This window comes from Haliotis asinina, chromosome 16, assembly GCF_037392515.1.
Source record: "Haliotis asinina isolate JCU_RB_2024 chromosome 16, JCU_Hal_asi_v2, whole genome shotgun sequence".
Lineage (NCBI taxonomy): Eukaryota > Metazoa > Mollusca > Gastropoda > Lepetellida > Haliotidae > Haliotis > Haliotis asinina.
In genome coordinates this window covers 21,860,858-21,879,541 of record NC_090295.1, presented here as the reverse complement: position 1 = coordinate 21,879,541, position 18,684 = coordinate 21,860,858, and the positions used below count along the sequence as shown (strand labels likewise).

Genomic DNA, 18,684 nt, shown 5'->3' with positions numbered 1-18,684 from the left:
GGTTGCTGAAATTGTAAGTAATGACATTCAACGACCAATTTCGCGGGTAGTCGGTGATCACGTGTTCTCGTATCTAGACAGCATGCTCCTGATATCAACCACTAGTTTGGTTGGGACGCGATAATTTACAGGCCTTTATAATGATTCTTGAGCAGCTTAATTGTGGCGAAAAAAGCTCTTTTAAAATAACAAAAAAATAATGTTTCTGATACGTATAAAGCAAGAGTAGAACAATTTAAGAAGATAAATATAACCGCAGGGAGTTTTAATACAATGAAAACACAAGATGTACAGTCAACGTCGATGAATGGGCGATGCACTGTACATCTGCTAATGCCACGTTTGACGGTTGGCTTTGTCGACAGCTCGGTTTAAATGCTAATGGCTGCGTTTCAGCGACACACTCTCGGGCTAGAAACTATGTTCTCGAGGTGAACAAAAATCACACACAACAGCAAGTGAGAATTATTACATTCACTGGATTTCAACTGAAGTTGACTAAAACGCATAGATAGGGTCAACAAACAGAAATGTGACCATTTGCGACTTTGCATTCCTTTACGAAAACGATTCAAGCGAACGCTCCAAAATTCTGCATGCTATTGAAAATTAATAACAGCGCTAGTGTATTAGCTTTGAATTGTAGTTTCACACAAAAGCGCACCCTTAGCACACGGCGAGGAGTTTTTGCCAGCTGTTTCGAAGTCGTGGTCACATATGGTGCAGCACAGCAAGCGTCAATAACTGCCCATGACGTTGCTTAAACATGGCTACCACGATGGGGATACTGAAGAAGTGGCTGTCAGTTATTTTGGTATTTTTGGGATGCTTTAAAATAAATGGAGAGGATGTTCACCCGAAAGACGTCAATGTTAAACGCAGTAAGTATAATTATGTTTATCTATTACAATAACACGCCACAGGGACTGCTACAGCGTACTGTAAAGAGTTAAATTGTATTTCCGTTTACTAATTCCCCACGAACGCAATATACCGTACTCTACGTGTACACTGTGTTCAAATGTCTACATTAACCATCACTGTGATACTATCATGTTATTTATTTATCATTTTAATCATGATGTTTGGACTTTTAGTTTTGGGTTTTAATCTAATCATAGAACAACTAAACGGAAACACCTTTGTTTTGATGGATATATGACACGTTCACTTATCAGCATGTAAAAATAAGAAAACAATAAGACATTAAATTTATTAGTAAACAATCAGTTTACCGTTATGAGATACAATGCTGTAATGCATAGGGTCAAAATGAATATATGAAAACACGTGTACCCGTATGCTGTACAGCTGTACCAAGCGTTCAGGGTATGTTTGTGTATTTGATTTTACAGCACTTGAATCAATCATTTTATGGTCGCATATTTATGTATTTATGTTCACAATTGAAAGGATCACGTTAAAGTGCATTGATTGCCGTGTAGACATACAAGCGAACGTGGAGACCAAGCCGGTGTGAATGTTGATTTACGCTCTGTGAGTAAGTGAGTGAGTGAGCATTGTTTTACGTCGCTTTTAGCAATATTCCAGTAATATCACAGCGGGGGACACCAGAATAATGCATCGCACATTGTAACCATATAGGAAATCGAACGTGACGACTGAATGCTTTAACCACATTATCTACCCTACCACCTCTCAGTGGGTGTGACGTGAAGTTTAAGGTTACTTCTGCAATGGGGGCGGTGGGGTAGCCTAGTGGTTACTACGTTCGCTTGTCACGCAGAAGGCCCGGGTTCGATTCCCCACATGGGTGCAATGGGTGAAGCCCATTTTCTGGTGTCCCCCGCCGTGATATTGCTGGAATATTGCTAAAAATCGGTGTAAAACTAAACTCACTCACTCACTACTTCTGCAATGTTTCACCTTTACGTGACGTGAACTTTGCCTGTGCGACCGAGTTTCTGAGTTCAGGCCCTTTTTTGGTTCTGCTGTGCATTATTTTTCGTTGTAATGAATGTCTGTTTTAGGGTACTGACCCAAGATCTATGTCACAACAGGTTCTCGTTGATCCGATGGTCAGGTTTGGGAGCTTAAATTGTTCATGGCATATGTCATTAATATCATTTGCATGTCTCGTTGCACACGTATATAGATCACAGCTTCGTCTGGTCCAAGGTTCTCCCAACTAACCTGAAACGTTACTGACGTCAAACGAAACAAAAGAACACCAGTAAGTGGTGAGGTGCACAACCCTAAAGTTTACAGTTATGACACGATTGTCTCCCTTTGTTTCAGTCATGCTTACATACAACCACTTAACACCAATGCAGCTGTTCAAGTCTACGGATTTCTGGATGGGAATCAACGACCCCAAGTCTGAGACGGGGGAGTATCCATTCCGTGTGGGGCACACAAAAAGCTACTACATGGATATGTACCCCGTCACCAACGCCCACTTCTGGTACGTCCTGACGCACCACCGACACGACATTCAGTGTATGAAATAGCCACTGGCCCGCTAACACGTGGCTAGTAAAATAGAGTCGGGCCGGTAATTCTCCACAGTCATTTGCCCAACTATAGCTAGTGAAGTTTTTCATGGGGTCGTTTTGTAAATGTGTCATTCTCTCCGAATTGGTAAGTTATAACGTACTTTCAAATTATGCAAGATCACAGCCTGATACAAATGTTCATCATATTATCAGCTTAATGATATAACTCGTACATTATCTGATCCTCATCTATTTTTGGAATGTTTTGTTTAGTTTCTACATTCAACTTTCGGGCAAGTGGCCTACTTTGTTTACAAGTAACTTTCAGGCCTAGCTAGCCCGATTGGCTAGCAAAATTTGGAAACTATTTAGAACTGAAGGAAAGAATTAACAGTGTTAATAAGAAAGTAGTTGCTTAAGTATTTTTGAAACCAGTTTCAAGGAAAGTCTGTGTCATTGTGCCTCAAATTCGAGGTAACCGGGCATTTCTATGTGAATTTTCATTTTGGAGAGGTGGGGTAGCCTCGTGATAAAGCGTTCGCTTGTCAGGCCCGGGTTCGATTCGCCATAAGGGTACACTATGTGAAGCTCATTTCTTGTCTCCTCCGCGGTGATACAGTTGCAACGGGGTAAAACCAAACACTATGTGGTGAGGCGAGTGAGACCGGAGAATAGGTTTGAAATATCTCAATACTCGGGTTAATGGTGTTCACGATAACGAGGTTTTGCTGTACCTGTTGTGCATGTTTTTTATGTGATTCATGATTGAAAGTCCAGTTTAAAAGACTAAACAGAATATTCCACTGTTGAAACAGAAGATAATTAGAAAAAGCATTATTAATTGATATCATCAGTTTGATAATATTACATATCAGTTAAGTGTATATCATAAAACTACTAAATCCGATTAAGCATAAAGAAAACATTTAATTTGTTAATCACAAAATATACTAAAACACTTAAATGTAGCTTTCATATATGGCGAAATGACGACAAAACTTGAATTATACTCATAGAAACAACTAAGGAAACACAGGAAAGTATAAGTGTTCCTTTATTCTTTCCTAGAATTTCACCCACAATGCAATGCATACCTTGTGAAGACGCCTGGAAAAGTATAAAGGAACACGGGTACTTTCACTTGTTTCCTTGTTTGTTTCCATGAGTAAGTTTTGATCCTGGTACCTGGGCATGAGATAATCAAGTACATCAATCTCAAATTTGAGAAACAAGCTCACTCACTCATTCATGACGTGGTTGTTTCCAGGGAGTTTTCAATGAAGAAGCGGAGGTACCGGACGGAGGCGGAGACCAAGGGATGGAGCTGGGTGTTTGAAAACCACGTGTCTGCAGATACCAAAAAGATGTCCGTGAAAGGGGCAGACAACTGGCTAGCCGTGAAAAAAGCCAACTGGGAACACGTGAGTTAGTGTCTGGCCATTACGGCCGGGCTCTTTCCCTTTTCTCTCTGTCACCCTCTCTGATGTTCTCTCCCTTACACACACACACACACACACACACACTCTCTCTCTCTCTCTCTCTCTCTCTCTCTCTCTCTCTCTCTCTCACTCACTCACTCTGGGAGGTTTCTCCCCCTTTCCCTTTCTCTGATGTTCCCTCTCCAGTTTTCTCCATCTTGTGTGAAGTAACACAGGTATGTTGATGTTGGTGGTTCCAGCCGGAAGGGCCTGACTCTCTCATTGACAAACGCTGGATGCACCCTGTTGTGCACGTGAGTTACCAGGACGCCGAGACATACTGCAAGTGGAGGGGAAAGAGACTCCCCACAGAGGCTGAGTGGGAGAGAGCAGCACGTGGGTCACAGCTCAGTAAGTTTGTGTGTGTGCCACACACAGTAATACCAGCTCAGGATATGAGTGAGTTTTGTGAAAGGCCGTTTCACGGCGGGGAGACACCAGAAATAGACTTCACACATTATACGAGCGAATGCTTTAACCACTGGGCTATACTCCACTGCCCCAAAGAAACGATGCCAAGACTGTCAGCCAAGTCAGCGAGCCTGACCACCCGATCCTGTTAGTAGTCTCTTACAAGAAGCATGGGTTACCGGTGACCAGTTATAACCCAAATCTTCACGGGCTGGGTCTAAAGAGACATGTCCTGGAATATACTAGTATGTCATTTCGCTCACTATTGTCAAGAAATCCTCAGGGGTCATTGCCTTGAAAGCAGCCCGATCCTGTTCTTAAATCTGAGGGATGCCCCGTGGTTAGAGCGTTCCAAAAAGAGATAGACCGGATCCGATTCTCCACATGGAGTGCCATGTGTGGAGCCCATTTCTGGTGTCCAAGAACATCGCCAGAAACCAAACTCACTAAAGCTCAGTTGATAGCTCACTGAACAAGACATGATTCATTAAACCAATTTTTGCCACACTATTGCGTGTGGAAATACGCCATTATTACGATAAAGTGAAGTAACTGAACAGCCAGTTTATATAAGGCTGTGTAAGTTGCATTTATCATTTATAAGACGAATCTAGAATTCTGTATACCGGCCTCTAGTTTCACTCATTAATTGACCACAAATATTGATAGGCGAATATATGAATGACATATTGACTTCCTTTATAGATCACGTTGTCCAGTACCCCTGGGGCGACCTGTGGGCATCAAAGAGAGCGAACATTTGGGAGGTAGGTCCGTTTCCATGGAAACCTGTCAGCGACCGAAAACAAACCAGACTACAGTCTGACATGATGATTGTTGGTTGGTTGGTTGGTTGGTTGGTTGTTTAACGCCACACTCAGCAATATTCCAGCTATATTGCGGAGACCTGTAAATAACTGAGTCTGGACCAGACACTCCAGTGATCAACATCATGAGCAACGATCTACGCAGTTTGGATACGATGACATGTGTCAACCAAGTCAGCGGGTCTGACCACCCGATCCCGTTAGTCGCCTCTTACGACAAGCATAGTCGCCTGTTATGGCAAGCATTGGTTGCTGAAGGCCTATTCTACCACCGGACCTTCACTGATGCCGTGAGTGTTTTATGCAACGTTTCAACGATTATAGAGAGAAATACAGTTGTGTCATTGTGTTCCTAGCATGCATGTTCATGCACGGCAATGGAATCCTGAACTGGAAATATTTACCATCTGTATCCAACAATACATGTGTTTCCTATGTGAATTTCAACTAATGTTTATGTTGTACTCCGATAGCAATACTGTAGTCAAGGCGTGAGTGAGTATTGGTTTACGTCTCCATTAGCAATATTCCAGCAACATCACGGCGGGGACACCAGAAAGAGGCTTCACACATTGTACCAATGTGGGGAGTCGAACCCCGGTCTTACAACAAGCATGAGCTACTATAGACCATATCTGACTCAGATCTTAACGGACGTAAAGTTTTAAAAAGGTTTTAAATGTTTTATCCACAATACACCATCTTATGTTTTTCTTTTCTTCAACACAGCTTTCATTTCGTTGCAGGGAAAGTTCCCCAAAAAGAATGTCAAAGCAGATGGCTATGAGGGTACCTCACCTGTGGACGCCTACCCACCTCAGAATGATTTCAGTAAGTTTATCATACGAGAACTATATACATTCGTATGATGTTTTTCTGCCCCTATGTTTCCTGTCTAAATGGGCCGTTTTACTCGATAAACGGAAGAAACGATTGTTCTTTCCACTGTTTGATGATGTCGTGCGTCCTGGGGCAACGGAATACACCATCGTACCATTTGTAAAAACGACAGAAACAACACGATTGATATTACTGTAGTCTTTGGCAATATGGTAGACTCTTGTCACACATGACGTGACGAGCGGAAAGGTCACGTGAGTTCCAGCGAAATATGCGCAATGGCAGAAACTCAGAAAACAGAAACTAAACATACATATGTCTTAATTGAAATTTGGATACATGTTTCTCATGACGTTATCTTACACCCAGCAACTCATTGCAGTTTCCTCGACCTGGTTCGATTCCCCTCATGGGTGCATAGTGTGAAGATCATTTCTGATCTTCCCCGCGTGATATTGCTGTAATATTGTTGAAAGAGGAGTGAAACTACTCACTCACTCACACATTGTAACCATTCTGTGGGATTTTTACTTCACTTGCTGTTTTTGTTTAAACTGAACACCTATCTTTAAGTACGTGAGCACTGTGTACAAGCTGTTGACCCTCTTCAAGACAATGCGTCCTTGCATGTTCTAGTGCTGCAACTGTAGTGACGATTTTCCGTGTTGCACAATAGGTCGGTAGTGTTCCTATGTTGCAAAATGAAAAGGTGATATTCTTAGATCGCAAAATGAAAAGGCGATGTTCCTATGTTGCAAAATGAAAAGGTGATATTCATATGTTCCAAAATGAAAAGATTATGTTCCTGTGTTGCAAAATGAAAGGGCTATGTCCCTATATTGCACTTTGTCCCACTTTGCAAAATGTAAATGCATCTTTGATGTGTTTGTGCAGAGATGTATGACATGATAGGGAACACGTGGGAGTGGACAGCCAGTCCTTACTATCGGCCCTTCATCCCCCACGACCTTCAGGAGACGCAACACATCTTAAAGGGGGGCTCCTACATGGACAAGAATGATGGAGACTTCACCTATGTCGTGAGAACATCCCAAAGGTAAGTATAATGGACTAGTATAGTAATGTTTTAGTAAAACTCTACAGACCCTGAAACAAACATACTCAGTATTGTTCATGCAATTATTCTATACATTGTATGGCAAAGCTGGACTCGATCATGTTACATTTTACGAGCGTAATTATCTCCTTTGGCCATCACCAGTCCCAGATACCACGAGTGACATACACAATGATGGGACGTCTGTTAATTCCATAGTCTAGATATTAGATCATATATGTCATTCATAAATTATACCAAGGTATAATTATACAAAGAGAACACGACTTATATACATACGAGATTGTCGTACGAGATCAGATGGCTGATAAGTGGGAACTTGACAAGATCGCAGATGACACTGTTGAACGTCATAAACGTACTGAACAGCGAAAAAGACTTTTGTTACGAAGTAAATGAAATCTCATTAAAGTAGGCGTTCACATTCATGTCGTCTAAAGGAAAAGGTGACCAGAAAATCAGTTGCGTTTCTTTTGCTCTTCTGTATATGTTTGTTGTCAATACACGTAACATCAGTTTTATTTACCACAAAACAAGAATGGACGCAAAAACCTAGTTTTATGGTTTCGTTCACAGAATAAATATGTCCAGCTGTCAAAACATTCGATTATTCATTCCGTTTGTATAAGCCTTCTGTCCAGACCTATATACAATTGTGTACGTGTCATAGACAAGTGCTGTATAATATTCGGTCAAATAGTGAAAGTCAAGCTAAGCGTTGTGACATTTCATGATAAATATATTTTGTTATATTCTTATTTAGGATGTAATCGTTGTATGACATGAGGACATTACGCGAGTGAATCTGGTTTAACGCCGCTTTTAGGAATACTCCAGCAACAGCACTAGGGTGGACACCAGAAATTGGCTTCACACACTGTACCCATCTGAGATTAGAACCCACGTAAAACGGCGTAAAACTAAAGTCACTCATAACTAAATGAAATAGAGTGGGCTGGTTCAGTAAACGATTTTGTGAATAAAAGCCGTGAAACGCAAACATCCATCGAGCTCATCCTGGTACTGTGGACCAAGAATCCGGGTATACCGTGGTTCAGAGAGAGTGAGTTCACTTGTACGCCGCACTCAGCAATATTCCAGCAATATGGCGACGCACTGTAAATAACCTTGTCTTGACCCGACAATCCAGTATAAGCATAGATCTAGGCAAGTCAGCGAGCTTGACCACCCAGTCCCATTAGACTGATATAACTTGAAATGAATGACATTAAAGCGGAACAAAATCGAAGCCAAAATATACTGAATAGCAAACCAAACGCAACTCTGTCTTTGTCAAGTGTTTAAATAGAAGACATAAACATGGACGTTTCCTTTTATGAGAAACACATTTTTTAAACTTGCGCTTCTTTTTCTGCCCAGTTTAGTTCGTGTCCTTTCAGTGATATGATTTGATGTTCACAGCATAAGAAACAGCGTATATTTTTTCCCCAGAATGCCGCAAGCGCCGGATTACTCGTCTAGCAACGTCGGCTTCCGGTGTGCCAAGGACGCGCCAAAGTATGACCCAGATTTTGAAGCCATCCGGAGACAAGAAGAAGCATACAAGATGCAGTTAAAACAGGCTATTGGAAGAGATGAGTTATAGAAATCAATGCTGTGAGAATGAAAGAAATCATGGTTCTGTCTATATGTATGTGAACATCGGCACGTTGAATAATCATTTTAAGTCATTTCCAATCGCATATGAGGTGATACAATGTTTGTGAAGCTTTGCCCATTTTCTCCATTTTAATCACTGTATCTTCAAAACGTATGATAAAATGACTCGGAGTGAAACTGGTATTATAAACGTGTAATTATAGTCTGTTGGCAGCAAAATCTCAGAATTTTATTCAACTTGGGATAAACGTTGTTTAACAAGCGGTGACAGATTCACATCGCTATTGTTGATTTGTTTTACAATGGGGTATGTACATAGAATGAAACACCGAGGACAAGTTGGGCAGAACAAGCGCAGGTGTTTTTAACAGTGAAACAAACGCACATGTGGTACGTGGTGAGCGTTAACCCTACTTGTTCTCGGTGTTTCATTTAATGTGCGTACCCCCTTGTAATACAAAACAATAACACCGATTTCCAGCCATCATCATTTGTCAAACAACTTTTATTCCAAGTTGAACAAAATTCTGAGATTTCAGTGGTAAGTGGCAAGGCAAAATTATGAGGATTCGCAATCTTAATTTGATTATATTTGATTTGCCTTTTTGTTTAAATCGAAATTCAAAGGTACGTTTTCACTGCAAACAGACGATAGTTGCCATTCGAAGAGTTCATGAAGTGTTTTCTCTTTTCGTCAACTGGAATCCTCACAAGCTACCCCCAGCGAGGTTTGTAGGAAACAGATTATCTACTTACGGATAATCATATTTAAATATTTCATAATTGCGTTTGTTGATACAAAAATCATATTAAATCGAAAGTATTTCCGAACCATTCTTTAAATATACAGTTAAAATCGTCGACTGTAAAATGTCTTTCAGCCACAATAGGCATTGTTTCATGTTATATTTTAAGTGACGATTCGTGTGAGATTTCAACTAGTGTGAACGTGGATATGATATCATGTCTGAAGCCAAAAAACATAGTTCCACGTTTAATACCATGGATGTAATCACCAATGAAGAGTGCACTTGTACTTAACTGGATATCTACTTACTTCGCGTTTGTGAAAATAAAATATAAAAACTTCTCGTTGATATATTTCACACTCCGTGTTCTATAAGTGGTGTCCTTGAAGATCGGGGCCTTGAATTTCGGAGCTCACTTAGCGCTAAGATAGTCGAAAGTGCCATGCATTAACGTTTACTTAGCTCTAAGACAGCTTCGAAAATCAAGGCCCAGGACGAACCTGACTGTTAATCGCATCTTACAACAAGCATGGGCTGCTGAAGATCAATTCTAATCAGGATCTACACGGGTAGGTAGAATACTTGATAACACACAACGAACCTGAAAGTTCGGTATTTTCCATGTTGTGGTGCGAGGTGAATTAATCTCAGATGTTCTCTCAGAGGACCTGTCATAAAACCGCCATCGTGTATACTGCTGCTGCTGCTGCTGCTGCTGCTGCTGCTGCTGCTGCTGCTGCTGCTGCTGCTGCTGCTGCTACACGATAGTGGTGAATTCACCTTCCAGCAACTATTAGAAATACCAAGGTCGAGTTATATAGCACTGCAGAAGGGATAAGGGATTTTTTGACTAATACACACGGGACGTTATGTGAAACCATCAATGAAATATGAGATCCTGTTTGACCCTGTTTCAGTCAAGTTCCAGGACAGTCTCCATTGTGTTGAGTATTTGCATACCATTGACGTCACACCCTCACGGCCACCCAATGATTGGTTGGTTTGTTGTTTAATGCCGCACTAAGCAATATTTCACCTGTATGGCGGATGTTTTCAAATAATGAAATAATGGTGAACCAAACAATCCAATCACCAACAACATAAGCATTGAGCTACGTATCGTGGATACGATGGCACATGTCAACCAAGTCGGAGAGCCTGGCCACCCGATCCCGTTAGTCGCCTCTTATGACACGCATGATCACCCGGTGAAGATTGGAGACCCTTGGTAACATAAAAATAACCAAACATTTTATCACACATATTCAGTTACTACCTGATGCAAACAGTCCTAATGTGAATGTGTCCTTAAAGAGGCATGCAACCAAAACAACGATTACTCTCTCCAAAGCAACATGGTTTCAAAGATGTTCAAAATGCATTGAAAACAGGAAAAACGATTACAAAATGTCACTTTTTGAACTTTTTCCTTTGAGAATTAATATTGACAACAGTGAGTGCTATCATCCAAGGGTAGCCCATTTCATCCAGACCACAAAAAGGGCAGGGTGAAGTTTCTATAGAAGGGCACCCTAGTTTAAAAAGGGCATCCTAGTTTGAAAAGGGCACACACCACAATAAAAACCAAAACAAAATGATCAGATCGAACCTCAAGTATTATTAATCTATAGTCTCCTTTGCTTTTTTCTCAGGAAGTTTTTCACAACAGCTTCCAAGTCGGTGTCGTTGTGGCTGTCAGTGTTTAGGCTGATCATAAGATGCTTGTTACAGTTGCTGACTTTCAGTCTAATCCTTTGCTCCGTCACAACTAGCAAGTATCGGGCAGGACGCAGTAAAAAGGGGCAGGGCGCTAGAAAAAAGGGCAGGGCACCAGAAGAAAAGGCAGGGCGCAGCGCCCTTCTAAAACGCTCTGGAAGAAAAAATAGTAGATCTTCATAGAGTATATTCACTGCTAATCTAGGGCCTAGAATTTCAAATTTCTGTTAGCGCTAAGACAACAGCAATACATTAACATTACATGATGACTATCTTAACGCTAAGAGAGCTTCAAAACTTTAGGCCTAACTTCGTTCCAGAGCATTGCATCACTGGGTTGAGTGAAATGAACCTTTGTCATTAATCTGATCATGTGTATTTCCAGCATGTTTTGAAAGTCCAAATGGAGCTGTTTCTTGACTTTAATACAAAACACTCTATCCCGTTAACATAGCAACAATGACTCAAGACAATCTATAAAATATATGTTTAATTTTTATGATTTTGTAAAAGATACACATGGCAAATTACAAGACACAGATTGGAATGTACATATCACACTAGTCCCTGGTACATCTACTAGTATTCTGGCTAGTGGCACATGGTACTTTGACATAATACATGGATAAGAGTCACCTTTTAATTGTACCTGTATTTATCTAATGAATATACTACCCAACTCTCCATAAGGAAACTAATACGTTTCACAATACACGTACATAAATAATTGTTTCCGTTGACTACAGAATCTTTAGGATATTATGATGAAATGTTGAAGTTCAGGAGGACAATGATTCACACAAGATGTGTCTGTTTCTATTCATATGAAAACATTTTACAAAGATTGGAATACGGAAGTAAATGTCATATTCTAAGGGCTGGGAAACTGCAAAGTCTAAAATCGAAAATATACAGAGCTTTGCAAAATCTGTTTCTTCTTTTGATAAAAATCTTCAGAATTATCAATTTAAAGATCTATAAATGTTTGACTAGAGAAGTTTGCAGACAGCAAGAACATCTGGATAAGAACCTATAACAAGGCAATAACTCTTTGACATGTATATTACAAAACAGGGAAAGGGCACATTGAAAGATAGATGGCTTAGAATTTAAAAGTTCCTCTACCCTATTCCATCAGTGTGATGTTGAATGCAAATATGCCGTAAACAAAATATGAATCCTTTGAGTGTCAAATGCCTATAACAGATGACACAGTCTGAAATATGTGAACCACCACAGCCAAACACACTGCCAGTTTGGGGAGTAAAAGGTTACTGCATATTACTGAAAGCCGACTTCAAAACCATTTATAGAAAATTGTATGATAATGAAATAAGAGCATGATAAAAACATATGTTTAAAGTGAATAGGTTTATTTTACAGGTGGACTATCAAATGAAATCTGAAAGGGCAATTTCTGATTGAACAGTCATTAGAATATTACCACCATCAATTGTACCAAGAAGTCAAAGATTGCTAGGTGTTTGGAATGGAAATGAAATTATGGAATATATATATAAACAAGTATATACATATAAAATACCAAACACACATATCACAGATCTGAGGCAACATGTTATGAGTCGAAACTGAAAAATCATTCTTGCTTCGAAACTCTCAACCATCGGAGCAGGATAACCACTGAACACATATATAATTTTGACTTCAAGACAAAATCATATTTACTTCAATGGTGACCGTTCCAGACTGTTTAACTTGCCAAAAATATATATATAATTAAAAATATTTCGCAAGTTAAGATTTATGCTTCTTTCGCATTTCCTAGTTTGCTTTTGTCGAATGTTTATCGAATGGTTGTTTCAAAAGCAACTTGTAGGAAATTCATCAAATCTACACTGACAACGATGATGTTTGAATTTGTAACATCTTACATTTGTAACATTTGTAGAACCTGTCTCTGAAGCAGACATCATGTAGTCCGAATTATACAACCCCTGAGAACCATTAGTTTTTAGCCTGTACAATACTGAGAACAACTGAGATTATTGCATGTTTGGACTTCAATACATCTTTCCATAAATTAGCATGTCCAACAGCTAGATCCCTTTTGTACTGTACAAGAAAATCAATGCACAAAAACACTCCAATACTGTCATAGATTTTTAAGAAATGACTATGTAGAAATTCAACCATAATGACTGGACCTGTGTATCAATAACAGAAACAATTTTATTTAAATTTTATTCTAAATTAATTTTAAAGTATATAATGTTGTATATTTGATAACAGCTGATGCAAGTTGCAGACAATTATTCCAGTATTCATCCACTGACAGTCATCAACTGCTTCTAATTTTCCCCCACCATTCAAAGAGATAAATACCACTGTTCTCAGACACATCTGCCCAAATCCTGATGGGCGAAGGCAGTGTATGAAATAAGGTTCATCCCACCATCCAAGATGGGCTAGATTTCTGATGGACAATCTAAACTTACAGCTAGCCAACTCTATGGTCTGGTACAAATTTTAGAAAACATTTTTCAGTAGCATTCTTTTGATTGTCTGGTCTCATTAAATCCATTTTGGGCTGGTAACATTTTGAAGGTACCAGACCTGATATCTGGCTGGGTTTTTGGTTTATTTCATACACTGGTGAAGGATGTCCAGTTGCTTTTCACAGATGCATCTGCTGAAATAATGATGCTGGCAGTATATGCACTCATTCTGGTCAGATACACCTGCTGAAATCCTGATGGGTCAGGGATGAACACTTGGTTTTTTCAGGTTCCACTTGCCAAATCCGGATGGCTGATTGAAGGAGCACAGCTGCTTTACTTAGACACATCTACCGAAATTCATATGGACAAAGGATGTGCACATTTTTTTCTCAGTCACCATCAGCCGAATACAGATAGTGAGATATGCACACCTGTTTCTCTCAACCAACACCTCACCACTACCTCCTGCTATCCCAGTGGGTGCAGGATGTGCAACTCTTCTCAAACACCATCTGATAAATCAAGATTGGTGAAGGATGCAAATGTCAGCTAACAAACCAGCCTGTGTCACATATTGAGCGAAATGCAATCACACAAAAACATGTTTACATTTATCTTCATCTTATTCAATCTGCTCCAAACAATTTTTCATCCACAGTCCTTTAAGTATTGACGAAAACATGAATTTCCAGAAAACACTAATGTCATGTAAGAAAATAACCCCGTCCACCCCCAAAATTAATCATCCAAATCTTACTGATCACGAAAAAGACACACAGTGATTGCCAGAAAAGGAACTAAATTTGATGTTATCGAAAGAGGCTTGTCTGCTGGTTTTGTTGGCCAATATATATATACAGTATGCGAGTGAGTTTAGTGTTACATCGCTTTTAGTAATGTTCCAGCAACATCACGGTGGGGTCACCAGAAATGGGCTTCACACAGAGTACCCATGTGGGGAATTGAACCCGGGTCTTCTGCGTGACGAGCGAACGCTTAACCACTGGGGTACCCCACCACCCATATACAATATGTAACCCACACTGAAATACAATGGTGCTGCCTGATTTCATTTATTTACAACCACTCTTCACATCAGACATCCTGTCGCATCTCATGAAAACATCCCAGAAAATTGTAGATCTAACATTGTATAAATGGACGGATAGTTATTTGAAAATATTCTGTACATGAGACCATGATAAGAAGCAGGAATACACAGCTCTAAGTAACAGTGACTTTATAGTAAAGGATATGAAACTGGGCACAACAAAACAGTACAATAAATCAACTGGATATATAAACAACAATATTTTGCTGAATTCGACCAAATAAGCATCTCATGGACCAGTAAATCATGATAAGAGATTATGCAAATTAAAGAGGTCATGCAAAAGACAGAGGTTGCTAACAGTGGCGATTGAGTGAGATGAGAGAATGAAAGTTCTTTTTTATCAAAGAAATAAGCCAGAAGTTTGAACATTACTCAGGAACTGGTCTCTAATCACAGTATGATCATGTTAGCATCGTTGGGTCCATACAAGAAAATTCAACGTACACTAGCATTAATTTCAAATGTCTGGCGCATTGAAGAGCCTAATCAGAAACAATGTCAGTCGTACCTCAAACCACGCTCCCTGAGATTCACTGGATTAGATAGTTTCTTATAACAAAAGTATACAGAATTCAAAACAGAATAATTCAATGGCCAAAGTTCCAGTGATAAAAAATAATTGAAAATCGATAGCAAAAAGGACTAAAAATAATAATCAATTGTAAAAATACATATTTTTGAATGAATCAGAATTTTGTTGTGTTTGTATAACACTCCTGAATCAAATATTATGAACATTCACGAACAAGCATACGCTATATGCATCGTATTCATAGTTTCGTAGTCATCACGACATTAAATATTAATTTTAACCTGTCAGTGAATATAACATTATTATTACAAGACTCCACAAGAATGGGCATCCCACATGATGACAAAGTATTCATTTGAAACCTGAATCAGTGCTCCAAAAACCAAGCCCCCCAAATCTGCAATACTTACTGGGTCGAATACAACATGTGCAAGTTTCACAACTGAAACCACAGACTATTTGGTTTTCATGCTTCTCTGCGATCAATCAGGTATAAACACCATAACAATGGACGGTCTTCCGTGGACAGGAAACAGGATAATAATTGTAACATTATAATGTGAGACTGACATAAAAACATAGGTAGATTTCATGAAGTTTTCGAAAACTTTGAAGGAGTTTTAAATTGGTTTTCCTTCAAAATTAAACATAAATCATCCATAGTGAGAATGTCAGTTAAATATACAAACAATATCACTTGCCGTAGATGGTTTCTAGATTTTGTTGTAACCATGGTTCTGACAACCCTGGGATCATAATCTGGTGAATGGCATATTAAGCCACTGCTAAGGGACAAAACTCTTTACAGGCAATGACAAGCATGCCACTAAACACATATGTATTTCACAGTAATAACAAAGATGGCCAGTTAGGACAAGTATATGACAATTTGCAATTTCTGGAGTGTTATGAATTGAAGAAACATTTCTTCAAACCAGCGACAAATACAGACAGTAAAACAAATAAAACAAATTGGTATTTTTGACAAACATTAAAACAAAGGAATAAAAACTGCATGACAATCAGCAAACAAGAGTAACTGGCAGAATAAAACAATGCGAAAATTGACTTCATACCACTTTTACAAAGTAGGTATTATATGCAAAAATATGTATTTTCCCATAAACTACAGCTATGGTGGGACTAATATCATGGTTCTTTTCCAATTAGATTCCAAAGGAGCAACTTTATAATGAGGTAAGTGAGACATTCATTGTGGAATTTCATAACACACAAAATTCATAAAAGGAACTTGTATTCAACATGGTAATAACATTTCTTCAGTTTTTTTTTGCACACAATTGTTGTTAGCATAAAAACCTTGTTATCGGGTAAATGACACCACAGTGATATGTACACAGTAGAAATGGAAAAGCACAAGATACCATAACATCTGACTTCATGTTTCAAGGTATCTTTCAGTTTGGAGCAGTCACTCTCCTATACGTGAAGGTGAAGTAGATCGACGGAAGATCTTCAGACAATACTGCCAAATATTAAGTAACCATTAAGTCATTTCAGGTCAAACTTCTGATACACATGGGTTTGTAAAGACCCTTACCATCACCTGAAAAATGACAATCATAACCTTCACCTTGACACTTAATCAAGGCCACAGAATTCACTTTCACTTTGTTCAGTCAAGGTCACAATCTCACCTTGATATTGTTCAATCAAGGTCGCAACCTTAACCGTGACATTGCTGAATCGAGGTCACAACCTTCACCTTGACATTGTTGAATCAAGGTCATAACCACCATCCTTCCATTGTTCAGTCAGGTCAAACTATACATTTACAGTGTTTACGTCAGGTCACAATCTTCCCATGATACTATTTAATCAAGGCCACAATCTGCACCTCCACATCAATAGTGTTTCTCAACATCACAAAATTAAGCTTCGTACTCTTCTTCTCCCTCAAATGACTTTTCACTATCATTGTCCTGCCCCGAGTACAGATTGAGTACACCACCAGGATATCCTCTGTTAAGATAGCCATTAATATGTGAGGGGGAACTTCGGATAGTCAACATGGCATCTGATAGATGGTCTTGGTCCCAGCTTGAGTTTACACTGTTTCCGATTCCACTTGTTCCCCTTGTGAAACTCCCTGTTGGCTCAAGCGAAGTGTAAGCTTGTGCAACCTATGAGGAAATAACTCAGATTAATTCCAGCTTAATTCAAGATCACACTATATTATATATGCACATAATTAAAAATGGGAAAACTTTTAAAAATTAAAAACCTTAAAAATTGAGATAAATAGTTACAAAATATTTTTCTATCTCTGATGCTTGTAAACAGTCATATCATTTGACTTGAGAATAACACTACCAACTATACAAAAATTATATCACAGTTTAAATAATACAGTATATGGGAACAGTATATGTTTACAGGATGCTTTGAGTGTGTTACTGTACTTGAACCATCTTAATATCTCAGTGCTGATCTAGGAATTACTGTCCGTGTGTGCGAGTGATGCAACTCATCAACTTTTCAAATTACGGTGTTACCTGGGTTGTGATACCTGACAGCCAATCAGAACTACTACTTCTCCACAGATGTCAAGGTTATATCCTTTTTAGGAATATTCAAATTAGCACATGTGATGCATCCAGAATAAAAATAGTGTTTTAGTATGGTGAAACTGGGTAAATGATGCAATTAAGCTGCCTAGATGCAACACATCTGCAACACATGTATAGAACTACACCAAACGCAAGGTAAGGTCATAGAAGTAACCATCAGTATACTATATGAAGATATGCAGAGTATAATAAGTTGCTTTCATCAACACTGGATCTGGTATGCTTATTGGCCAAAAGTATGAACACCAGTCCTGAGGTGCCAACAGTTTTAAGTGACAATGACAGATTTTACTAGTATCAGAGCTACATTTCACTGTTTGTTTGTTTGTTTGTTTGTTTGTGTGTTGATTAATTCCACACTCAGCAATATTCAAGCTACATGACAGTACTCTGTAAATAGGAGAGTCTTAACCAGACAATCCAGTGATCAATAGCATGAGCATTGATCTAAACAACTGGGATATGATACATTGTGTCAACTAAGTCAGAGAGCCAAATATCCGATCCCTTTATTCGCCTCTTATGACAAACATGGGTTGCTGGATGCTATCCCTCCCAGATCTTCACAGGGTGTATGAGATACAGTCAATTTGTAGCATAAACAAGAAGAAAAAAAAGGAGATGTGTTTCCATAATGAGACTGAAGTTGGACACACATAAATATGAATATTGTGGAAAGATGGTTAAGAAAACTCCCAGAATACTTTGTGAAAAGATAAAATAGCATACTTAGTACATGACATCAAAATCTACTTTGGACTATTTCGAAAATAAAGGAAGTAGTTTGTCTGTTTTTTACTGATCACAGGATTT

The 18,684-nt window shown here is 39.0% G+C and overlaps 2 protein-coding genes across 2 annotated transcripts in view; one reads left to right on the top strand and one right to left on the bottom strand.

Annotated features, from left to right (window-relative positions):
- Positions 1–644: 644 nt before the first annotated feature.
- On the top strand, positions 645–9,809 carry LOC137268151 (inactive C-alpha-formylglycine-generating enzyme 2-like). The gene is made up of 8 exons (XM_067802678.1): positions 645–881; positions 2,260–2,425; positions 3,724–3,877; positions 4,135–4,285; positions 5,051–5,112; positions 5,919–6,003; positions 6,907–7,069; positions 8,543–9,809. The coding sequence occupies exons 1-8, from the start codon at positions 767–769 to the stop codon at positions 8,694–8,696; spliced, it is 1,050 nt and encodes a 349-aa protein (XP_067658779.1). The 5' UTR covers positions 645–766; the 3' UTR covers positions 8,697–9,809.
- Positions 9,810–11,650: 1,841 nt separating this feature from the next.
- Positions 11,651–18,684, bottom strand: part of LOC137268249 (putative leucine-rich repeat-containing protein DDB_G0290503) — a 63,764-nt gene continuing 56,730 nt past the window's right edge. The window contains exon 27 of the mRNA XM_067802786.1: positions 11,651–17,424. Within this exon, the coding sequence (XP_067658887.1) occupies positions 17,173–17,424 (252 nt within the window). The 3' untranslated portion in view covers positions 11,651–17,172. The remainder of the gene's footprint in view (positions 17,425–18,684) is intronic.